This window comes from Trachypithecus francoisi, unplaced genomic scaffold, assembly GCF_009764315.1.
Source record: "Trachypithecus francoisi isolate TF-2019V2 unplaced genomic scaffold, Tfra_2.0 Lachesis_group3, whole genome shotgun sequence".
In the NCBI taxonomy this organism is placed as follows: Eukaryota; Metazoa; Chordata; class Mammalia; order Primates; family Cercopithecidae; genus Trachypithecus; species Trachypithecus francoisi.
The window spans coordinates 125,654,966-125,680,940 of NW_022681468.1; the positions used below are offsets into that span (position 1 = coordinate 125,654,966).

General features: G+C 43.1%; 1 protein-coding gene across 8 annotated transcripts in view; it reads left to right on the forward strand.

The window, feature by feature from the left end:
• DAPK2 (death associated protein kinase 2) overlaps positions 1 to 25,975 on the forward strand; it is a 143,249-nt gene that overhangs the window by 73,449 nt on the left and 43,825 nt on the right. For all 8 annotated transcript variants that reach the window (XM_033189821.1, XM_033189819.1, XM_033189814.1 and 5 more), the window contains one exon: positions 3,238 to 3,376. In XM_033189821.1, coding sequence (XP_033045712.1) covers positions 3,238 to 3,376 — 139 coding nt within the window. The remainder of the gene's footprint in view (positions 1 to 3,237; positions 3,377 to 25,975) is intronic.

Below are 25,975 nucleotides of genomic sequence, written 5' to 3' on the forward strand. Positions count from 1 at the left end.
ACCCTAATAAATCTTTTGACATATTTTGAAGTGACCCTGCAAAGCTGACTCTTGTGGGAAAAATCTATATTCTCTGGAGAATCTCTGTTCCTTTCCATGTCTTTTTCTGATCCTGAAGAGATTAGCTGAGAGTCTAGCACCTTTTAAGAATGTGAATGGACATTTGCCATCTATTGCCTCCAAGGGCAGCCATCTGTGAGACGTTGTCTACATAATAAAAACCTTGGTATCCATAACCCTTGTCTTAACTCAGACACTCTTTTCTATTGATTCTTTTGATAATAACCAATTGCCAATCATAAAATCCACCTGTGACCTAGAAGCCCTCCCAACTCCCTATCCTCACCTTCAAGTTTTTCCACTTTTCCAGACGGAACCAATGTGCACCTTACATTTATTGATTGATTCAGCCTGTAACTTCTGTCCCCCTAAAATGTATAAAATCAAGCTGTTACCCAACTACCTTGGGCACATGTTCTGAGGACCTTCTGGGACTGTGTCACGGGTCTTGGGCACTCGTATTTGGCTCAGAATAAACATCTTTAAATATTGTACAGAGTTTGACTCTTTTTGTTGACAGAATAAACAAGCCCAAGTAGGGTTGCCAGATTTAGCAAGTAAAAACCTATTTTATCTGGCAATCCTAAATCTCAGGGGAGATTTTTTTTGCTCTGTCACATCAACTATAGGATGCAAGAATGTAGAGTGTGAAAAAGTATTATCAAGCATCAAAAGTAGTATTCTAGAGTCTTTAGAGATTAATATAATTAATGGGGTCTTCTGCTTAAGTTAGGGGCCATACTTAGATTCTTTTGAACCCCATAAAGGGGGGCCATCTTTTATAAAATTAAAGAAAGGGGGCTTTGGGGGCTCTCTTGCCCAATCTGCTTTTTTTGTATGTAATGAAACCAGGTCCTGCCTGGAGAAGGGAAATGAGTTGTCTAAGGTCAGTGGCAAGGCTGGAATGGAACCTAGGTCTTTAGTTTCTGGCACAGCATTTTTCCTCTTTGTCATCTGTCTTAGTTCATTCAGACTCTGGCATTCTGTCTCTGCCCCCCACCCCAATTAATGTCCTTCTCAAATGTAAAATACATTCCTTTCATTCCAATAGTTGCAAAAGTCTTAATTCCAGCATCAACTCCAAAGTTTAAAGTTCAAAGTCTCATCTAAATATCTAAATCAGATGTGGGTGAGACTCAAGGTAGGATTCATTCTGAGGCAAGTTGCTCTCCAGCTGTGAACCAATGACATCAAACATGTCGTGTACAAAATATGATGGTGGGACAGGCAGAGGATACACATTCCCATTCTAGAAGAAGGATTGGGAAAGAATAAAGGAGTGACAGGTTCTGAGCCAGTATAAAATATTGAGAATAATCTTTGGCTCAATGCTCTGCCTTCCAGGCCCACAGGAGTAGAATGGAGGTCTTGCCCCTGCAACTTTGGGCAACCATACCCATAAGGCTTTGCTCTCCAAACATTGACCCCCACCCGAAAGGCAGTCCTCTGCCCAGGGGCCCACTAGCTCCCTTAAGGCATCTTTTGAAATACAGGTAAAGGCAGCCACACATCCACCAGCTTTGCTTGGCACAGAGCATGCCACACTGTTGCCCTCCAGGAGCCACACCTGGTATGTCTGAGGAGTGTGGCAACAGAGTTTGGAGAGCAAAGCCCACAATGTGAGGCAGCACTGGGCAGTAGAGGCCCCTCCTTTGATATCATTCTGCCTCTAGGCTCTGGCACTATGAACCTGTGATGGGAGGGACACCCCTCTTTTCACCCCCATGATCTCTGAAATGACTTCAGGGTCATTCTTCCATTGTCTTGAACAATAGGTCCTGGCTTCTATTTAGATGGCTGACTAATCCCCCTATTGTCTTGATGAATAGCACCTGGCTTCCCTGAGAATCATATTAATCTTTTTATCAAATGGTTGCTTGGTCACACCTTTGTTCTTTCCCAAACAGGTTTTCTTAGTTTTTCCAATATGAGGAGGCTGAGAATTTTTCATACTTTTAAGCTTTCTTCCCTTTGAGTAACAATTTTGTCTTTAAATCATTTCTTTTCACATTTTACTATAAGTAGTCAAGAGGAACCAGGACACTCTTTCAATACTTTGCTTAGAAATTTCCTCAGCCAAATATTCCATTTTTATTGCTTACAAGTTCTACCTTCTACAAAACAGTAGGGCACACACACAATTCAGCCACGTTCTCGGCTACTTTATAAGAAGGACGCCCTTTCCCCCATTGACCAGACCAGTAACAAGTTCCTCGTATCCATCTGAAACATTATCAGAATGGCCTTTCCATCTGTATTTCTACAAATATTTTGTTGATGACCACTTAGGTATTCTCTAAGAAGATTGAGAATCTCCTCTCTTTGTGATCCCTCACCAGAACCACCCTTACAGTCCATTCTTTCGTGGCAATGTAGGCTTTTTCTAGTTGGCACCCCAAACCTCTTCCAGCCTCTACTTGTTAGCTGATTCCAAAGCAACTTCTACATTTTTAGGTATCTGTTACAGTAGCACTCCATACTTGGTACCAATTTCCTTTCTCAGTTCATTCAGGCTGCTGTATAACACAATAACCATAAACTGGGTGGCTGACAAACAACATAAATTTATTTCTCACAGTCCTGGAGTCTGGGAAGTCTAAGATCAAGATGAAGGTTCACTTCCTCATTAGATGGCTGTCTTTTGACTGTAACTTCACATAGTGCAAGGGGAAAGTGAGCCCTCTGGGGTCTCTTTTATAAGGGCACTAATCTCATTTGTGAGGGCTCTGACTTCATGACTTAATTACTTCCCAAAGGCTGTATCTCCTAATACCATCACCTTGGGGGTTGGAATTTCAAAATATGAATTTGGAGGAACACAAACATTCCGGCTAAAGAATCTGCTTGTTTTTGTCCCCTGCCATCTCAGGCATGTTGGGGGGAGAGGGCAACCTCCGGGGTGACTGGGACCAGGGCCTAGAGTGGGAGCAGAGGCCCCTCTGACAACATCTCCAGAGTGATTCCTGCCCTTGTGATCCAAAAGAAAACAAAGCAAATAGAAGCAAAGTCAGTCCCTGGCACTGGTCAGAGAGACAAAGCCCCAGACATAAGCAAGGGGGATTCTGCCATACGAGGTCCCTGGGGGATCAGGATCAGGCTTGCACCCGTCAGCCCAGCCTCATGACATGCAGAGCTGACTGGGCCTGGGCCTCCCCTCCCCCCGCTGGTGTTTTACAGAGTGTCTGGAGGAGAGCTCTTCGATTTCCTGGCCCAGAAGGAGTCACTGAGTGAGGAGGAGGCCACCAGCTTCATTAAGCAGATCCTGGATGGGGTGAACTACCTTCACACAAAGAAAATTGCTCACTTTGATCTCAAGGTCAGTAAGGGGAGAAAGAGAAAAGAATCAAGTTGAGGAAGAAGAGGCTTAGTCCCTCCTGGTGTCTTTCCCAGGATGGGCCCAGTGCCCACCAGCCCTCCTTTCTCATCTTACAATGAAAAACCCTGAGCTCCTGGGAGAGATGATGCTACAGAAAGGTCCACCTTCTCAGTTTTATTTCGCATAACAGGTTTTCTGCACAAGGAGCTGACTGCAAGAAGCTCCTTAAATCAGACTTCAGGCACCTTATTTATTTCAGGGAGCGGGAATAACGCTTTCTAAATAAGTAGACCAGTGACAGGAAACTTGAAACCAAACACCTTTCACAAGACTGAACTTTTCGATAACAAAGAACTAGAAGTGTTTGGAGGATTGCTGAAGTTGGCTGACTCACCAGACCCTTTCACAGTGCAGCCTCCATCATCCCATGACCAGAGCTTGTAAATCCTGGAGCCCAGGGACCACTGGCTGCTCTCCCCCACTCACCACCCCCACTCTGCTCCAAACTGTGGCCATAAAACTGCTTCCAGGGGTCACTGATCATTTGTGGTAACTGGTATTCAGGATTGAGAAAGTTCACTGTGACCGCATAGGACTTTATAAAGCAAGAATGTGGTCAAATTAGAAGGACAGTTCCCTTAGTAACTGAGCTCAGTTGATCAGACTGATGAGCCTATATAGATACTTAATGTGTAAATGTTCTCTAACTTGTGATCAATTCTATGACCTGTTTGCTGGGGAGATCCCTTCATTTTTCTATCCAGAAATCCCTGTGGTCTTTCAAGCATGGTGCTGGGTGCCTGGGTATTGCTGCAGATACAAAATTCACTGAGGCCCTGTCTAAGATTACTTTCTCTTTTCCAGGGACCTTGGTGTAAGAGATAGAAAAACCAGCAACTCTAAGTACTATGCTAGAAGGAAGCCCAGGGTGGGTGGGGAGGCTAAAGGAGGGGACATCTAAGTCCAACCGGGGTATCAGAGAGGGCTCCCTGGAAGAAGTGCTATTTAGTTGAGTTCTGAAGGAATGGCAGGAATTCGAAGAAGGGAAGGGCCTTCTAAGGAAGAAAGGCCAACAAAATACATGGTCACAAAACAGCGCAGTGCATTCAGGGAAGTACAGGCACAGGAAGTGTGTGCTGAGTGGCTGGGAAAGAAGCCGGGAAGAGTGCAGGAGGCAGACACAAGAATCTGGGAGCTAAGCCAAGGAGCTTGCACTTTACCCTGAGAGATAAGGGTTCCAGTGAGCAGAGAAGTGAGGTGAGCATGTACATGTTTCAGAATGATCCCTCTGGCTGGGAGAATGGACAGGCTGAAGACAGCCTGGAGGCTGGGGCTCAGCTAAGAGGCTAATGCAATAATCTAGGTAAGATGTGAGGAGGGGACAGAGTCAAGATCTTTTGCAGAGGTCAATTTGAGGATTGATTAGGTGCCTAATTAGAGGTAGAGATGAAGGAGGGGACAGAGTTCTGGATGACACCCAAGTTCTGGCTTGTGCCCCTGGCCCAGAGAGGGTCTGGCATGTCCATTGTCTCACAGTGGCTATGCCGGGGCATGGGCTCAGTTCCTATATGAGTCCCTACCCCTCTCTTACTCTACTCTGCCTGGTAGGGTGACCTTCTATGAGTCCCCTTAGCATGGTCCCCCTTCCTTATGCTGATTGTCACCTTTTTTTTTTTTTTTTTTTAAATACAGACAGTCTTGCTCTGTCACCCAACTGGAGCACAGTGGAGTGATCACAGCTCACTGCAGCCTCGACTTCCTGGGCTCAATCTATCCGCCTGCCTTAGCCTCCTGAATAGCTGGGACTCATACCTGGCTAATTTTTGTATTTTTTGTAGAGGCGGGGTCTTGCCATGTTGCCCAGGCTGGTCCTGAGCTCCTGGGCTCAAGTGGTCCACCCACCTCAGCCTCTCAGAAGTGTTGGAATTACAGGCATGAGCCACTGCATCTGGCCATGATTGTCACCGTTTTTTTTTTTTTTTTTTGGTGGCGGGGAGACAGGATCTCACTCTGTCACCCAGGCTGGAGTGCAGTGGTGCGATCTCAGCTCACTGCAGACTTGACCTCCCAGGCTCAGGTGATCCTCCCACCTCAGCCTCCCAAGTAGCTGGGACTACAGGAACACACCGCCATGGCCGGCTAAATTTTGCATTTTTCATAGAAATGGGTTTTCGCCATTTTGCCCAGGCTGGTCTGGAACTCCTAGGCTCAAGCAATCTGCCCACCTCAGTCTCCCAAAGTGTTGGGACTACAGGCATGAGCCACTGCTCCTGGCTGTCACAGTATTTTTTTAATACCTCCAACAGAAGTCTTCCAGAGTTTTACTGAGGCGTCACGGGTAAAAATTGGGGTCACCGAGGATGGTGAGGCCTGGGCAGGCCTTTGGACCTCAGGGTGGTAATGGCAAGAAATGGTCTTCCTTGATTGCACCTGTGTTGCCTTCCTGGTACTGCTATGGACAATTGACTTGTTGTTTTCTTGTGTCTTTGCTGGCTCCAGGAGACCAGCTTCAAAATGAGCTTCTTTGTCTTTTCTCGAATGGGTCTGGTAGGAGGAGTGGCTGGAGCCCAGCAGGCACCAATGACCGCAGCAGGTTCGTGATGTTTGGCTTGCCTTTATGGCAGCTCGCTGTGGTGGGGAGAGTTAACTAGGCTTGCATTTAGCAGGCTGGGTTATCATATACCATGATACACCTGAACCTCAGCTTTTCAGCTTCAGTGCAAATAATAATATCTACCTGGCAGAGTTGTAAGTGTTAGAGAGAAGCATTAAGTGCCAAATATGGAATAGGTGCTCTGTAATAGTAGTTGTTATTGTTATTCCCCTTCTCAGAATAGAGGAAAAAGGAAATAGAACTTTCGTTACAGTGTTTTGGGCCCCATTGACTAGGAAAACAAACCCTGCGAGTACAGTTCTGTTAATAAATTGCCCAGCAGAGAGCTGAGTTGGTTGCTAGGTAGAACTGCTGGCGAGGGCCGGTAAGACTCTGGGCCTAACCTGGACATTTTCCATGACCTGGAAACGGTCTGGAAAATATAAAATTAGCTGGGCATGGTGGTGGAAAACCCAGCGGTCTGGGTTTTCCCTGGATGCATGTGAGGTGAGGATGCTGCTAGTCCCCACCATAGCCAGATATCCTTAGAGTTGTGAGGACTTGAGCTTTCTGATTCTTCCACCTATGGGTCCCTTGGCCTAGGCCCACCTGGGCAACTTCAGGAAGTGATGAGTAGCTGAAACTCAGAAAGATTACCTCATGATTGGGTAGATGTTTCCTGGAGCCAGAATGTGGGTATGCATGCCTCCTGGCTGGAACATTCCGTCAACTGGAGGGGATCATGCAATTAAGATCCAGCTGGTAGTTTAGAGGAGGCCTCTTGGTTCTGTGTTGTTTCCCACCATATAGAATCCACATTTTTCTTCCTGATTTTCATTCTCCATGATGGACTTTCACTTTCCTCTCCTGCTTATATTCTGTTACTCCTCGCCAAGCTCAGGGTCCTTACTACCCAAGGAACACAGCCAGCATGTTGTCTCCACACCCTTACCCGTAACTGTTCTCCATGCACACCTTCCAGCTTGAAGGGGCAGGTAGTGGAAGAGGGTTCGCTCTCTTGCCTGCCTTTGGAATGTGAACAACCTCTCTTCAACTGGTATTTGATCAGCTCCTCCTATGTTCAGCCATTGTGCAATGGACAGTCAGGCTCTATCCCTGCTCCCTGGTTGCAGGGAGCAGACAAGTGGACAATTTTTTTTTTTTTCTTTTCTAGATAGGGTCTTGCTCTGTCCCCCAGGCTGGAGTGCAGTGGCACAATCTCGTCTCCCTGCATCCTCCACCTCCTGGGTTCAAGTGATTCTCCTGCCTTAGCCTCCTGAGTAGCTGGGATGACAGGCCCCCGCCACCATGCCCAGCTAATTTTTGTATTTTTAGTAGAGACAGGGTTTCACCACGTTGGCCAGGCTGGTCATGAACTGCTGACCTCAGGTGATCCCCACCGACCCCACCTTGGTCTCCCAAAGTACTGAGATTATAGGCATGAGCCACCATGGCCAGCCCAAATGGACAAATTAATATGAGATAAGCAGTATTGGTAAAAACAAGAGACAGAGCAAGATGACCAAATAGAAACCTTCACTGATCATCCTCCCTGTAAGAACACCAAATTGACAGCTATCCACACACAAAAAAGCACCTTTATGAGAACCAAAAATCAGGTGAGCAGTCACAGTACCTGGTTTTATTCATTATTTTATTTTATTTTATTATTATTATTATTTTTTTGAGACCAAGTCTGGCACTGTTGCCCAGGCAGGAGTGCAAGTGGCACGATCTCGGTTCCCTGCAAAGTCCGCCTCCTGGGTTCATACCATTCTCCTGCCTCAGCCTCCATAGCAGCTGGGACTACAGGCACCTGCCACCATGCCCGGCTAATTTTTTTGTATTTTTAGTAGAGATGGGGTTTCACTGTGTTAGCCAGGATGGTCTTGATCTCCTGACCTCATGATCCACCTGCCTCGGCCTCCCAAAGTGCTGGGATTACAGGCATGAGCCACCGTGCCCAGCCCACAGTACCCGGTTTTAATTTCATATCACAGAAAGAGGCACTGAACAGGGTAGGAAAGACAGTCTTGAATCATCTATACCACCCTTTCCCCATCCTCTGGCAGCAGCCGTGTTGCATGGAGAAAGAACCTGTGCACTTGGGGGAGGGAGAGTGCAGCAATTGTGGGACTTTGCATTGAAAGTCAGTGCTACCCTGTCACAGCAGAACGCAATACCAGGTAGAACCCAGCTGGAACCCATGGAAGGAGCATTTAAACTAGCCCTAGACAGAGGAGAATCACTCATCCCAGTGGTCAGAAGCTGAGTTCCAGCAAGCCTCACCACTGCAGACTAAAGTGCTCTGGGTTTCTAAGTAAACTCGAAAGGAGGTTTAGGCCACAAGGACTGCAATTCCTGGACAAGTCCTGGTCCTGTGCTGTGCTTGGAGCCGGTGGACTTGGAGGGTACACCTAGTAAGACATCAGCTGGGGTGGCCAAGGAAGTGCTTGTACCACACCTCCCCTACCCCCAGGCAGCATAGCTTGCAACTCCAGGAGAGAATCCTTCCCTTCACTAGAGGAGAAAAGAGGGAAGAGTGAAGAGGACTTTGTCTTGCAATTTGGATACCAGCTCAGCCACAGTCAGATGGGGCACAAGGCAGAGTCTTAAGGACTCCATTCCAGGCCCTAGATCTCAGACATTTCTAGACACTCCCTGGGCCAGAAGGGAATCCACTGTCTTGAAGGAAAGGACCCAATCCTGGCAGGATTCATCACCTGCTGACTAAAGAGGCCCTGGGCCCTGAATAGTCAGCAGTGATATCCAGTGTATCACTCAGATACATGCACTCAGAGACATGCTGGCTTCAGGCATGACCCAGCACATTCCCAGCTGTGGTGGTTATGGGAAGAGGCTCCTTCTGCTTGAGAAAAGGAAAGTTAATGATAAAGGGTACTTTGTCTTGCAGCTTAGGTACTAGCTTGGCCACAGTGGGGTAGAGAACCAAGTGGGCTCTTTGGGTTTCCAGTTTCAGGCCTTGGCTCTTGGACAGCATTTCTGGACCTACCCTGGGCCAAAGGGGAGCCCACTGCCCTGAAGGGAGAGTCGTAGGCCTGACAGCATTTGCCATAAGCTGACTGAAGAGCCCTGAGGTCTTGAATATACACTGGAAGTAGTCACGGAGTACTTGCCATAGGCCTGGGGCAGTGGTGGCCATGGGGAGAGATGCCTCTGCTTATGGAAAGGGGATGGAAGAGTGGGAAGGGCTTTGTCTTGTGGCTTAGATACCGGCTGGGCCACATTAGAATAGAGCACCAGGTAGATTCCCAAGGTTTCCAACTCCAAGCCCTGACTCCTAGATGGCGTCTCTGGTCCACCCAAGGCAGTGGGGAAGCTCATCACCCTGAGGGAAGGACATAAGCCTGGCTGGCTTTGCCACCTGCCTATTGTAGAGCCCTAGGGCCTTCAGCAGACATAACTAGTAGCCAGGCAGCTGTTATAAGCCTTGGGCAAGACTCAGTGCCATGCTGGCTTCAAGTCTGACCTAGCACAATCCCAGTGGTGATGGCCACAGGGGTGCTTATGTTACCCCTCCCCCTGTCACAGGCAGCTCAGTACAGAGAGAGACTTCATTTGTTTGGAAGAAAGTAAGGGAAGAGAACAAGAGTCTCTGCCTCTTAAACCAGATAATTTTTCTAAATCTTCAAGGCAATACCTTTACAAGCCTGCAAGAACCACAGCATTACTGGGCTTGGGGTGTCCTCCAATGCAGATATGGCTAGAGTGACCAAAAACTTAGATTACAACATTTACGTCTCTTCAAATATCTGGAAAGCCTTCCCAAAAAGATGGGTACAAACAAACCAAGACGGTGAAGACTAGAATAAATACCTAACTCTTCAATGCCCAGACATCAATAAACATCCGCAAACATCAAAACCATCCAGGAAAACATGACTTCACCAAATAAACTAAATAAGTCACCAGGGACCCATCCTGGAGAGACAGAGATATGTTACCTTTCAGACAGAGAATTCAAAATAGCTGTTTTGAGGAAACTCAACGAAAATCAAGATAACACAGAGAAAGAATTCAGAATTATATCAGATAAATTTAACAAAGAGATTGAAATAATTAAAAAATCAAATTCTGGAAGTGAAAAATGCAGTTGACGTACTGAAGAATGTGTCAGAGTCTCTTAGCAGCATAATTGATCAAGCAGAAGAAAGAATTAGTGAGCTTAAAGACAGACCATTTGAAAATACACAGTCAGAGGAGACAAAAGAAAAAAAAAGAATGAAGCATTCCTATAAGATCTAGAAAATAGCTTCAAAAAGGCAAATTTAAGAGTTATTGGCCCTAATGAGGAGGTAGAGAGATAGAGGTAGAAAGCTTATTCAAAGGGATAATAACAGAGAACTTCCTAAAGCTAGAGAAAGATATCAATATTCAAGTACAGGAAGGTTATAGAACACAAAGCAGGTTAAACCCAAATAATAATCAAACTCCCATAAATTAAAATAAAGACATTTAATAATCAAACTCCCAAAAGTTAAGAGTAAAGAAAGGATCTTAAATGCAAGAGAAAAGAAACAAATAACATACAATGAAACTCCAATATGTCTGGCAGTGGACTTTGTAGTGGAAATCTTACAGGCCAGGAGAGGGTGGCATGACATATTTAAAGTGCTGAGGAAGAAACCTTTATTGTAGAATAGTATATCCAGCAAAAATATCCTTCAAACATGAAGGAGAAATAAAGACTTTCCCAAACAAAGAAAATCTGAGGATGTCATCAATACCAGACCTGTCCTACAAGAAATGCTACAGGGAATTCTTCAATCTAAAGGAGAAGGACATTAATGAGCAATAAGAAACCATCTGAAGGTGCAGAACTTGTAATATTAAGTACACAGCAAAACACAGAATATCGTAACACTGTAATTGTGTGTAAAATACTTGTATCTTGAGTAGAAAGATTAAATGATGAACTGATCAAAAATAACTACAATGTTTCAAGACAGACAGTACAATAAGATATAAATAGTAGTGAGGAGAGAAAGTGTAGAGTTTTTGTTAGTTTTCTCTTTGCTTGTTAGCTTGTTTATGCAATCAGCATTAAGTTGTCATCAGTTTAAAATAATGGATTATATGATAGTATTTGCAAGCCGCATGGTAACCTCACACCAAAAAACCTACAGCAGAGACACAAAATAAAAAGCAAGAAATTAAAACTTAACACCAGAAAAAAATTACCTTCACTAAAAGGAAGACAGGAAGGAAGGAAAGAAGGAAAAGAAGACCACAAAACAACCAGAAATGAAAAGCAAAGTGGCAGGAGTAAGTCCTTACTTATCAGTAATAACATTGAATGTAAATGGACTAAATTCTCCAATTAAAAGACATAGATTGGGCCGGGCGCGGTGGCTCAAGCCTGTAATCCCAGCACTTTGGGAGGCCGAGACGGGTGGATCACGAGGTCAGGAGATCGAGACCATCCTGGCTAACACGGTGAAACCCCGTCTCTACTAAAAATACAAAAAAAAAACTAGCCGGGCGAGGTGGCGGGCGCCTGTAGTCCCAGCTACTCCGGAGGCTGAGGCAGGAGAATGGCGTAAACCCGGGAGGCAGAGCTTGCAGTGAGCCGAGATCCGGCCACTGCACTCCAGCCCGGGCGACAGAGCAAGACTCCGTCTCAAAAAAAAAAAAGACATAGATTGGCTGAATGGATTAAAAAACAAAAAAACGGTTAAGAGGTTCCAATATGGCCGAATAGGAACAGCTCCAGTCTGTAGCTCCCAGCATGAGCGATGCAGAAGACAGGTGATTTCTGCATTTCCAACTGAGGTACCGGGTTCATCTCACTGGGGCTTGTCAGACAGTGGGTGCAGCCCATGGAGCAGGGTGGGGCATTGCCTCACCCAGGAAGCACAAGGGGTCAGGGAATTCCCTTTCCTGGCAAAGGGAAGCCGTGACAGACGGTACCTGGAAAATCCAGACACTCCTACCCTGATACTGCGCTTTTCCAATGGCCTTGGCAAACAGCACACCAGGAGATTATATCCCGCGCCTGGCTCGGAGGGTCCCATACCCATGGAGCCTCACTCACTGCTAGCACAGCAGTCTGAGATTGAACTGCAAGGCGGCAGTGAGGCTTGGGGAGGGGCGTCTGCCATTGCCGAGGCTTGAGTAGGTAAACAAAGTGGCTGGGAAGCTGGAACTGGGTGGAGCCCAGCACAGCTCAAAGAGACCTGCGTGCCTCTGTAGACTCCACCTCCGGGGGCAGGGCATAGCTGAACAAAAGGCAGCAGAAACTTCTGCAGACTTAAACGTCCCTGTCTGACAGCTTTGAAGAGAGTAGTGGTTCTTCCAGCACAGAGTTTGAGATCTGAGAACGGACAGACTGCTTCCTCAAGTGGGTCCCTGGCCCCCAAGTAGCCTAACTGGGAGAAACCTCCCAGTAGGGGCCGACTGACACGCCATACAGCAGGGTGCACCTCTGAGAGGAAGCTTCCAGAGGAAGGATCAGGCAGCAACATCTACCATTCTGCAATATTTGCTGTTCTGCAGCCTCTGCTGGTGATACCCAGGCAAACAGGGTCTGGAGTGGACCTCCAGCAAACTCCAACAGACCTGCAGCTGAGGATCCTGACTATTAGAAGGAAAACTAACAAACAGAAAGGACATCCACACCAGAACCCCATCTGTATGTCACCATCATCAAAGACCAAAGGTAGATAAAACCACAAAGATGGGGAGAAACCAGAGCAGAAAAGCTGAAAATTCTAAAATTCAGAGCGCCTCTTCTCCTTCAAAGGAACACAGCACCTTGCCAGCAATGAAGCAAAGCTAGACGGAGAATGACTTTGACTAGTTGAGAGAAGGAGGCTTCAGACAATTGGTAATAACAAACTTCTCCAAACTAAAGGAGGATGTTCGAACCCATTGCAAATAAGCTGAAAACTTTGAAAAAAGATTAGACGAATGGCTAACTAAAATATACAGTGTAGAGAAGTCCTTAAATGATGTGATGGAGCTGAAAACCATGGCACAAGAACTATGTGACACATGCACAAGCTTCAGTAGCCGATTTGATCAAGTGGAAGAAAGGGTATCAGTGATTGAAGATCAAATGAATGAAATGAAGCAAGAAGAGAAGTTTAGACAAAACAGAGTAAAAAGAAACGAACAAAGCCTCCAAGAAATATGAGACTATGTGAAAAGACCAAATCTATGTCTGATTGGTGTACCTGAAAGTGACAGGGAGAATGGAACCAAGTTGGAAAACACTCTTCAGGATATATCCAGGAGAACTTCCCTAACTTAGCAAGGCAGGCCAACATTCAAATTCAGGAAATACAGAGAATGCCACAAAGATACTCCTCAAGAAGAGCAACCCCAAGACACATAATTGTCAGATTCACCAAAGTTGAAATGAAGGAAAAAATGTTCAGCGCAGCCAGAGAGAAAGGTCGGGTTACCCACAAAGGGAAGCTGATCAGACTAACAGTGGATCTCTCAGCAGAAACTCTACAAGCCAGAAGAGAGTGGGGACCAATATTCAACATTCTTAAAGAAAAGAATTTTCAACCCAGAATCTCATATTCAGCCAAACTAAGTTTCATAAGTGAAGGAGAAATAAAATCCTTTACAGACAAACAAATGCTGAGAGATTTTGTAACCACCAGGCCTGCCTTACAAGAGCTCCTGAAGAAAGCACTAAACATGGAAAGGAACAACTGGTACCAGCCATTGTAAAAACATACCAAATTGTAAAGACCATCAATGCTAGGAAGAAACTGCATCAACTAACGAGCAAAATAACCAGCTGACATCATAATGACAGGATCAAGTTCACACATAACAATATTAACCTTAAATGTAAATGGGCTAAATGCTCCAATTAAAAGACACAGACTGGCAAATTGGATAGAGTCAAGACCCATCAGTGTGCTGTTCTCACGTGCAGAGACACACATAGGCTCAAAATAAAAGGGATGGAGGAAGATCTACGAAGCAAATGGAAAACAAAAAAACGCAGGGGTTGCAATCCCAGTCTCTGATAAAACAGACTTTAAACCAACAAAGATCAGAAGAGACAAAGAAGGCCATTACATAATGGTCAAGGGATCAATTCAACAAGAAGAGTTAACTATCCTAAATATATATGCACCCAATACAGGAGCACCCAGATTCATAAAGCAAGTCCTTAGAGACCTACAAAGAGACTTAGACTCCCACACAATAATAATGGGAGACGTTTACACCCCACTGTCAGCATTAGACAGATCAATGAGACAGTAAGTTAACAAGGATATCCAGGAATTGAACTCAGCTCTGCACCAAGTGGACCTAATAGACATCTACAGAACTCTTCACCCCAAATCAACAGAATATACATTCTTCTCAGCACCACATCACACTTATTCCAAAATTCACCATATAGTTGGAAGTAAAGCATTCCTCAGCAAATGTAAAAGAACAGAAATTATAACAAACTGTCTCTCAGACCACAGTGCAATCAAACTAGAGCTCAGGATTAAGAAACTCACTCAAAACTGCTCAACTACATGGAAACTGAACAACCTGCTCCTGAATGACTACTGGGTACATAATAAAATGAAGGCAGAAATAAACATGTTCTTTGAAACCAATGAGAACAAATATACAACGTATCAGAATCTCTGGGACACATTTAAAGCAGTGTGTAGAGGGAAATTTATGGCACTAAATGCCCACAAGAGAAAGCAGGAAAGATCTAAAATCAACGCCCTAACATCACAATTAAAAGAACTAGAGAAGCAAGAGCAAACATATTCAAAAGCTAGCAGAAGGCAAGAAATAACTAAGATCAGAGCAGAACTGAAGGAGATAGAGACACAAAAAACCCTTCAAAAAATCAATGAATCCAGGAGCTGGTTTTTTGAAAAGATCAACCAAATTGATAGACCACTAGCAAGACTAATAAGAAAAGAGAGAAGAATCAAACAGATGCAATAAAAAATGATAAAGGGGATATCACCATCAATCCCGCAGAAATACAAACTACCATCAGAGAATACTATAAACACCTCTGTGCAAATAAACTAGAAAATCTAGAAGAAATGGATAAATTCTTGGACACATCCACCCTCCCAAGACTAAACCAGGAAGAATTTGAATCCCTGAATAGACCAATAACAGGCTCTGAAATTGAAGCAATAATTAATAGCCTACCAACCAAAAAAAAGTCCAGGACCAGACAGATTCACAGCCGTATTCTACCAGAGGTGCAAAGAGGAGCTGATACCATTCCTTCTGAAACGATTCCAATCAATAGAAAAACACGGAATCCTCCCTAATTCATTTTATGAGTCCAGCATCATCCTGATACCAAAGCCTGGCAGAGACATGACAAAAAAGGAGAATTTTAGACCAATATCCCTGATGAACATCAATGCAAAACTCCTCAGTAAAATACTGGCAAACCAAATCCAGCAGTACATCAAAAAGCTTATCCACCACGATCAAGGTGGCTTCATCCCTGGGATGTAAGGCTGGTTCAACATACGCAAATCAATAAATGTAATCCATCATATAAACAGAACCAAAGACAAAAACCACATGACTATCTCAATAGATGCAAAAAAGGCCTTCGACAAAATTCAACAGCCTTTCATGCTAAAAACTCTCTATAAACCGGGTATTGATGGGATATATCTCAAAATAATAAGAGCTATTTATGACAACCCCACAGCCAATATCATACTGAATGGGCAAAACCTGGAAGCATTCCCTTTGAAAACTGGCACAAGACAGGGATGTCCTCTCTCACCACTCCTATTCAACATAATGTTGGAAGTTCTGGCCAGGGCAATCAGGCAAGAAAAAGAAATAAAGGGTATTCAATTAGGAAAAGAGGAAGTCAAATTGTCTCTGTTTGCAGATGACATGATTGTATATTTAGGAAACCCCATCGTCTCCACCCCAAATCTCCTTAAGCTGATAAGCAACTTCAGCAAAGTCTCAGGACACAAAATCAATGTGTAAAAATCACAAGCATTCCTATACACCAATAACAGACAAAGAGAGAGCCAAATCGTTAGTGAACTGCCATTCACAGTTGCTTCAAAGAGAATAAAATACCTAGGAATCCAACTTACAAGGGCTGTGAAGGACCTCTTCAAGGAGAACTACAAACCACTGCCCAATGAAATGAAAGAGGACACAAACAAGTGGAAGAACATTCCATGCTCATGGATAGGAAGAATCAATATTGTGAAAATGGCCATAATGCCTAAGGTAATTTATAGATTCAGTGCCATCCCCATCAAGCTACCAATGACTTTCTTCACACAATTGGAAAAACTACTTTAAAGTTCATATAGAACCAAAAAAGAGCCTGCATTGCCAAGACAATCCTAAGCCAAAAGAACAAAGCTGGAGACATCACGCTACCTGACTTCAAACTATACTACAAGGCTACAGTAACCAAAACAGCATGGTACTGGTACCAAAACAGAGATTTAGACCAATAGAACAGAATAGAACCCTCGGAAATAATACTACACATCTACAACCATCTGATCTTTGACAAACCTGACAAAAACAAGAAATAGGGAAAGGATTCCATATTTAATAAATGGTGCTGGGAAATCTGGCTAGCCATATGTAGAAAGCTGAAACTGGATCCCTTCCTTACACCTTATACAAAAATTAATTCAAGATGGATTAAAGACTTAAATGTTAGACCTAAAACCATAAAAACCCTAGAAGAAAACCTAGGCAATACCATTCAGGCCATTGGCATGGGCAAGGACTTCATGACTAAAACACCAAAAGCAATGACAACAAAAGCCAAAATTGACAAATAGGATCTAATTAAACTAAAGAGCTTCTGCACAGCAAAAGAAACTACCATCAGAGTGAACAGGCAACCTACAGAATGGGAGAAAATTTTTACAATCTACCTATCTGACAAAGGGCTAATATCCAGAATCTACAAAGAACTTAAACAAATTTACAAGAAAAAATCAACCCTATCAAAAAGTGGGCAAAGGATATGAACAGACACTTCTCAAAAGAAGACATTTATGCAGCCAACAGACACATGAAAAAATGCTCATCATCACTGGCCATCAGAGAAATGCAAATCAAAACCACAATGAGATACCATCTCACGCCAGTTAGAATGGCAATCATTAAAAAGTCAGGAAACAACAGGTGCTGGAGAAGATATGGAGAAATAGGAATGCTTTTACACTGTTGGTTGGACTGTAAACTAGTTCAACCATTGTGGAAGACAGTGTGGTGACTCCTCAAGGATCTAGAACTAGAAATACCATTTAACCCAGCCATCCCATTACTGGGCATATACCCAAAGGATTATAAATCATGCTGCTATAAAGACACATGCACACATATGTTTATTGTGGCACTATTCACAATAGCAAAGACTTGGAACCAACCCAAATGTCCATCAATGATAGACTGGATTAAGAAAATGTGGCACATATACATTGTGGAATACTATGCAGCCATAAAAAAGGATGAGTTCATGTCTTTTGTAGGGACATGAATGAAGCTAGAAACCATCATTCTGAGCAAACTAATGCAAGGACAGAAAGCCAAACACCGCTTGTCCTCTCTCATAGGTGGGAATTGAACAATGAGAACACTTGGACACAGGGTGGGGAACATCACACACTGGGGCCTGTCGGGTAGGGAGAGGGGGGAGGGATAGCATTAGGAGATATACCTAATGTAAATGACGAGTTAACAGGTGCAGCACACCAACATGGCACATGTATACATATGTAACAAACGTGCACGTTGTGCACATGTACCCTAGAACTTAAAGTATAATAATAAAACAAACAACAGACCCAGTGATATGTTGCCTACAAGAAATTCATTGTACCTACAAAGGCACACATAGACTAAAAATAAAGAGATGTAAAAAGATGTTCCAGGTCAATGGAAACCAAAAAAGAGCAGGACTGGCTATATTTATATCATACAAAATAGATTTCAGGATAAAAACTTTAGAGAGACAAAGCTATTGTATAATGATAAAAGGGTCAGTTCAGCAAGAAGAGATAACGATTGTAAATATATACACATCCAACACTGGAGGACCCTGCTTGCAGCATTGGACAGACCATCCAGACAGAAAATCAACAAAGAAACATTGGACTTAATATGTATTATAGACCAAATGGACCTAATAGATTCTTACAGAACGTTTCATCTAATAGTTGCAGAATACACATTCTACTCAGCACATGGATCATTCTCAAGGATGGACCATGTTAGACCACAATACAAGTCTTTAAAAGAAATTTTGGCTGAGCGCGGTGGCTCATGTCTCTAATCCCAGCACTTTGGGAGGTTGAGGCAGGTGGATCATGAGGTCAGGAGATTGAGACCATCCTAGTTAACATGGTGAAATCCCATCTCTACTAAAAATACAGACAAATTAGCCGGGCATTGTGATGGGTGCTTGTAGCCCCAGCTACTTGGGAGGCTGAGGCAGGAGAATGGAGTGAACCCAGGAGGCCGAGCTTGCAGTGAGCCGAGATTGCACCACTGCACTCCAGCCTGGGTGACAGAGTGAGACTCCGTCTAAAAAAAAAACTTTTGGCTCAAGCCTGTAATCCCAGCACTTTGGGAGGCCGAGACGGGTGGATCGCGAGGTCAGGAGATCGAGACCATCCTGGCTAACACGGCGAAACCCCGTCTCTACTAAAAAATAGAAAAAACTAGCCGGGCGAGTTGGCGGGCGCCTGTAGTCCCAGCTACTCGGGAGGCTGAGGCAGGAGAATGGCGTAAACCCGGGAGGCGGAGCTTGCAGTGAGCTGAGATCCGGCCACTGCACTCCAGCCTGGGCGACTGCGAGACTCCGTCTCAAAAAAAAAAATAAAAATAAAAAAAAAAATAAAAAAACTTTTAATTGAAATCATATCAAGTATCTTCTCTGACCACAATGGAATAAAACTAAAAAACAATAACAGAGGAATTTTGGAAACTATACAAACACATGGGAATTAAGTAATATGCTTCGAATGACCAGTGGGCTATTGAAGAAATTAAGAAGGAAATTGAAAAATTTCTTGAAACAAATGATAATGGGAATACAACATACCAAAACCTATGGGATATATTGAAAGCAGTCTTAAGAGGTTTGCAAAAGCAAACTAAACCCAAAATTAGTAGAAGAAAAGAAATAATAAAGATCAGAAGAGAAATAAATAGAAGTGAAATGAAGAAAGCAATACAAAAGATCAATAAAACAAAAAGTTGGTTTTTTGAAAAGATAAAATCAACAAACTTTTAACCAGACCTAGTTAGAGGAAAAAAGACCCAAATAAATAAAATCAGAGATGAAAAAGGAGACATTACAACTGATACTGCAGAAACTCAAAGGATCATTAGTGGCTACTGTGAACAACTATATGATTTCCAATAGGCTGGAAAACCTAGAGGAAATGGATACATTCCTAGACATGTACAACCTACCAGGATTGAACCATGAAGAAATCCAAAACCCGCACACACCAATAACAAGTAAGAAGATCAAAGCTGTAATAAGAAGTTTCCTGGCAAAGAAAAGCCTGAGACCCTGTGGCTTTAATGCTAAATTCTATCAAACATTTAAATAAGAACTAATACCAGGCCAGGTGGTGTGGCTTATGCCTATAATCCCAGCACTTTGGGAGGCTGAGGTAGGGAGAGCACTTGAGCTCAGGAGTTCAAGACCAGCCTGGGCAACATGGAGAAGCTCCGTCTCTACTGAAAATACAAAAATTAGCTGGGTGTGGTGGTGCATGCCTGTAGTCCCAGTTAGTTGGGAGGCTGAGATAGGAGGATCACCTGAACCCTGGAGGCAGAGGCCACGTGAACCATGATCACCCCATTTCACTCCAGCCTAGGTGACAGAGCAAGACCCTGTCTCAAACGACAACAACAACAAGAAAGAACTAATACCAATCCTACTCAAACTATCCTGAAAAATGGAGGGGGGAATACTTCCAAAAATTCTAAGAGGCCAGTATTATTCTTATACCAAAACCAGACAAAAACACATCAAAGAAAACTATGGACTATATCCTTGATGAACATTGTTGCATTATATCAACAGAATTAAGGAAAAAACATATAATCGTTTCAATTGATGCTGAAAAAGCATTTGATGGAATTCAACATCCACGCATGAATATAACAGACCCACTGCTAGTATCGTACTGAGTGGGTAAAACCTGAAAGCCTTTCCTCTAAAATCTGGAACACAACAAGGATGCCCACTTTCACCACTGTTATTCAACATAGCACTGGAAGTCCTAGCTAGAGCAATCAGACAAGAGGAAGAAATAAAGGGCATCCAAATTGGAAAGGAAGAAATAAAATTATCCTTGTTTGCAGATATAATCTCATATTTGGAAAAACCTGAAGACTCCACCAAAAAAATTGTTAGAACTGATAAACAAGTTCAATAAAATTGCAGCATAAAAAATCAACATATAAAAATCAGTAGTATTTCTATATTCCAACAGTGAACTATCTGAAAAAGAAATCAAGAAAGTAATCTCACTTACAATAGCTAAAAATAAACCTAGGATTACCTTAACCAAAGAAGTGAAAGATCTCTATAATGAAAACTATAAAACATTGATGAAAGAAATTGAAGAGGACACACAAAAAAATGGAAAGATATTCCACGTTCATGGATTGGGAGAATTAATATTGTTAAAATGTCCATACTACCTAAAGCAGCCTATAGATTCATTGCAATCCCTATCAAAATACCAGTGACATTCTTAACAGAAATAGAAAAAACAAAACCTAAAATTTATGTGGAACCACAAAAGACGCAGAATAGCCAAAGCTACCCTGAGAAAAAAACAAAACTGGAGGAATCACATTATCTGACTTCAAATTTTACTACAAAGCTATATAGTAACCAAAACAGCATCGTACTGGCATAAAAACAGACACATAGACCAATGAAACAGAGTAGAGAACTCAGAAACAAATACATACATCTACAGTGAACTCATTTTCAACAAAGATGCCAACAACATAACTGGGGAAAGGACAATCTCTTCAATAAATGGTACTGGGAAAACTACATACCCATATGCAGAAGAATGAAACTAGACCCCTGTCTCGTACCGTGTAGAAAAATTCAAAATGGATTAAAGACTTAAACCTAAGACTTCAAACTATGAAACTACTAAAAGAAAACGTTGGAGAAACTTTCCAAGACATTGGATTAGGCAAAGATTTCTTGAGTAATATAATACCCCACAAGCACAGGTAACCAAGAAACATAGACAAATGGGATCACATCAAGTTAAAAAGCTTCTGCACAGCAAAGAAAACAATTAACAGAGAGACAACCCACCGAATGGGAGAAAATATTTGCAAACAACCCATGTGACAAGGGATTAATAACCAGAATGTATAAGAAGCTCAAACAAGTCTGTAGGAAAAAATCTAATAATCTGATTCAAATAGGCAAACTCAGCACCAGAGGAAAGGTTAAAAAATGGGCAAAAGAGCTGAATAGACATTTCTAAAAAGAAGACATACAAATGGCAAACAGGTATATGAAAAGGTACTCGACACCATTGATCATCAGAGAAATGCAAATCGAAACTACAGTGAGACATTGTCTCACCCCATTTAAAATGGCTTTTATCCAAAAGACAGTCAATAACATGCTGGTAACAACGCTGAGAAAGGGGAACCCTCGTACACTGTTGGTGGGAAGGTAAATTAATATAACCACTATGGAGAACATTTGCAGGTTCCTCAAAAAACCAAAAATAGAACTAACATATGATCCAGCAATCCCACTGCTAGATATATACCCCAAAGAAAGGAAATCAGTATATTGGAGAAATATCTGCACTTGTGGTTTATTGCAGTACTGTTCACAATTGCCAAGAATTGGAAGCCACCAAAGTGTCCATCAGCAGACAAATGGATAAAGAAAATGTAGTAAATATACACAAATAAGTACTATTCAGCCATAAAGAGAATGAGATCCTGTCATTTGCAACAACTTGGATGGAACTGAAGCTCATTATGTTACGTGAAATAAGCCAGGTACAGAAAGAAAAACTTGGTATGTTCTCATTTATGGAAGCTAAAAATTAAAACAGTTGAACTCATGAGAGATTGAGAGTAGAAAAAGGGTTGCCAGAACTTGGATGGAGCTGGAGACTATTGTCCTGAGTGAAATAACTCAGGAATGGAAAACCAAACATTGTATGTTCTCACTCATAAGTGGGAGCTAAGTTATGAGGATGCAAAGGCACGAGAATGATACAATGGACTTTGGGGACTTGGGGGAAGGGTGGGTGGGGGGTGAGGGATAAAAGACTGCAAATTGGGTTCAGTGTATACTACTCAGGTGATGGGAGCACCAAATCTCACAAATGACCGCTAACGAACTTACGTAACCAAATACCACCTGTACCCCCAAATCCCATGGAAATAAAAAAATATTTCTGGTTGCCAGAGCCTAGGAAGGATAGAGGGGCCAGGTCAGGGGTGCGGGGAAGGGAGATTGGTTAATGGGTACAAATATATAGTTAGATAAATGAAGATGATCTAGTATTTGATAGCACAGTAGAGTATAGCCGACAATAAGTTATTGTACATTTTAAAATTACTAAAAGAGCGTAATTGCATTGTTGGTAACACAAAGGGTAAATGCTTAAGATGATGGATACCCCATTTATCCTGATATGATTCTTATGCATTGTATGCCTGTATCAAAATATCTCACATACCCCATAAATATATACACCTACCATGTACCCACAAAAATTAAAAAATAAAAAAAAGCAGATCATGGCTTGCTCTTGCCCAACAGTCTGTAATCCGTCCTTGTTAGCCATAGGATAAATGAACCCACTCTTAGCATGGCGTTCTCGGGCCTTTCTTGCACTGCCTTAGCTCTGTTTCTGGCCTCGTCCACTGTTCCTCTCTCCAAAACCTAGCCCCGGGCAACAAGACACAGATACATATCCTGGCCTCTCTTCTCCTCTGTTTGTGCTATTCTCATCCCGGATGCTGCTGCTCTTCCTTTTTTCTGCTCATGGACTTCCTGCTAATCACTCAAGGCCCAACAGAAGTGCCATTTCCTCTGAAACATCTTCACCATCCTTGCTACCTCTGAAAAGCATAACTAAGAACTAATCTGCCTTTCTGCTTCCATTGTTCTTTGTAAAAACTTTTTTTTTTTTTTTTTTTGAGATGGAATCTTGCTCTGTTTCCCGGGCTGGAGTGCAGTGGCAGGATCTTGACTCACTGCAACCTCCGCCTCCCAGGTTGAAACAATTCTCCTGTCTCAGCCTCCCAAGTAGCTGGGATTGCAGGCACCAGTCACCATTCCCAGCTAATGTTTGTATTTTTAGTAGAGATGGGTTTTCAGCATGTTGGCCAGGCTGGTCTTGAACTCCTGACCTCAGGTGATCCACCCACCTCAGCCTCCCAAAGTGCTGAGATTACAGGCATGAGCCAGCACACCTGGCCCTTTGTACAAACTTCTGCTGAGTATTGATCACAGTGAGTCACTTTCTGCTACCTAGTGCCCAACACATGCTGAGTTAGTGTTGAACAAATGAGTGAATGGGTGAATGAAAGAATGAATGAGTGAATGCGTTAGTGAAAACCAGGCACACACGGATGGCCAAGGCCTTTTTACCTCTTACCTGGAAAATACAGAGGAGATTGCAGGTGGATTTCAATGTTATCGATATGAACATTTGTTGAAGGTCTACTGTATGCCAGGGGGTAGAGTGACAAACATCAGTGTGCTATGGTACCTGCCTTCCAAGAGCCCATCATCTACTAGGAGCTGGCCACAGTGAGACTTGGTGGGGGTGCCATCGGAAATAAAAGGTAACCAATTCTCACCAACAAACGCTCACTGCCAAGGAGTGTGCTCTCTGTCTCTGCAGAGTGGAGATCATCCTGGTGTGTGTTGTACATTCACCACAGAAAGCCCTCTGATGTGGGTAGGTGGAGGTGATGTGCATAGATGGTGTCACCTATCTTGATATAGGTGGAAGGGATACTGAGGCTGACTGCCCTTCGGTACCTGGTAGCACCAGATATACCTTCCGCGGAATGGATCACCAGGAAACAGGGCTCAGTATCACCCAGTAACCTCACCCCCGTGCGTGATTCCAACACAAAGAGGCCTTGTAGAGGGCATTTTTGTGTGGTTTTTTGTCTGTTTCGGATTTGGGAGCTTCCCCTCCGAGTATGGGTGTGTCCTTCCCTCACTCCCAATCTGCACCCAAGCCTGATCCAACTTGAGAACTCAGAAATGGAAGGTGAAGTTTTCAGGCCTGATGGCATTTTATGCCAAAATAACACATCATGAGAACTGATGAAAATTCTGTGCGGGCCAGGAATCCAGAACCCCAGGCAGGGGGAAATTGCTTTATATAAATAGTGTTAAGAGGGGTGAATCCTTGAGTAAGATATTCCAAAAAATCCGAATTCCTCTATGCCCTGAGTCATTCTGTGAGCTGTCCTTTAATAATGTGCGATGAAGTCTGCTGGCCAAGCTGTCATGAGGATGATAATACTTCAAATGTGTGTGGAACTTTCTAGAACATGGTGTGTTTACATGTCTGTTTTCTCATTTGATCCTCACTGAAGTATAGGATCTTGTCACTTTTTTACATACAGGCAATGGAGATTCAGAGAGGTTAAGTAACTTGCCCAAGATCACACAGTATTAAGTGACAGGGCTGAGACTTGAACTTAGCCAGTGAGGAAACACTAAACAAAGCTGGAGGTCACCAAATTTTATTTTACCAGATTCTAACATTATAGATTTCTTACTTCCTTAGGTCATGCCTTTTATACACAGTCAATCCAAAGCCCTATCCTGTGCCATAAATTTATCCTTTACACAGTTAATTTCTCATCTGGTTACACTGTATTTTTTTCTTTCTAATAGTTGTTTTTCTGGCTGGGCACTGTGGCTCATGGCTGTAATCCCAGCACTTTGGGAGGCTGAGGCAGGAGGATTGCTTGACTCCAGGAGTTTGAGACTCTGGGCAACAGAGTGAGTCTCTACAAAAAAAAAAAAAAAAAAAAGTTTTTTAATTAGCCAGGTATGGTGGTGCATACCTGTAGTCCCAGCTATTCAAGAGGCTGAGATGGGAGGATCACTTGAGCCCAGGAAGTTGAGGCTGCAGTGAGCTGTGATTGCACCACTGCACTCCAGCTTGGGTGATAGAGTGAGACTATGTCTCAAAAAAAAAAAATTGCTTTCTCTTTCTAATAAGTTATCCCTCATACTTAAAAAATTAATTTGTATTGTAGTAATTAATTATTAATTAACCATTAATTTATTAATTGTGCATACATTTGAAAGTAGAACTTATGCCTGGAGCTATTTCCATACTAAAACCTGACGGCATAGAGTGTAGGTGAGACTTGGTAGAAATCTAACTGGCAAGATCTGTTAGGATGAGACTGTAAAGGTTCAGGGCCAGACCAAAGAGTTTCTATCAGCAGTCACAGCATGGAAGTCTTTTTCCTTCAAAACTTTTTATTGGGAAAAAAATTTCAGAACACTTGAAGAAATTGGGAGAATACGATAGACATCATTAAACCCTCTCCCTACATTCAACGTTCAGCCATATTTACTTTACCATCTTAACATTCCCATTTTGCAAGTGAGGGTACCCAAGGCTCAAAGAGATGAGTGACTTGCTAAGGTCACAGAGCTGGGATGGATAGAAGTGGAATCGAACCCCTATCTACCTAAGGATGGGGCCCTCTTTAGCACTGGTTTTCTAAACACTGGACCCCGACTGATTTTGACTTCCTTGCAGGCTTGCTTCAAAGTCATGACTCTTGGAGCCCAGATCCTGGTGAGTTGGATTTAGTTGGTTTGGGAATACCAATAGGCAATTAGCACAGATAGGGGACTCCCTAAATCACAGCTGGGTGCTCAGAATGCCTGAATGCAGGCCCAGGCTCCTCGCTGGTTAGATGGGGGCAACGTCCATCCCAGCCTCACCCATTGGCTTTGATGGTCTGACAAA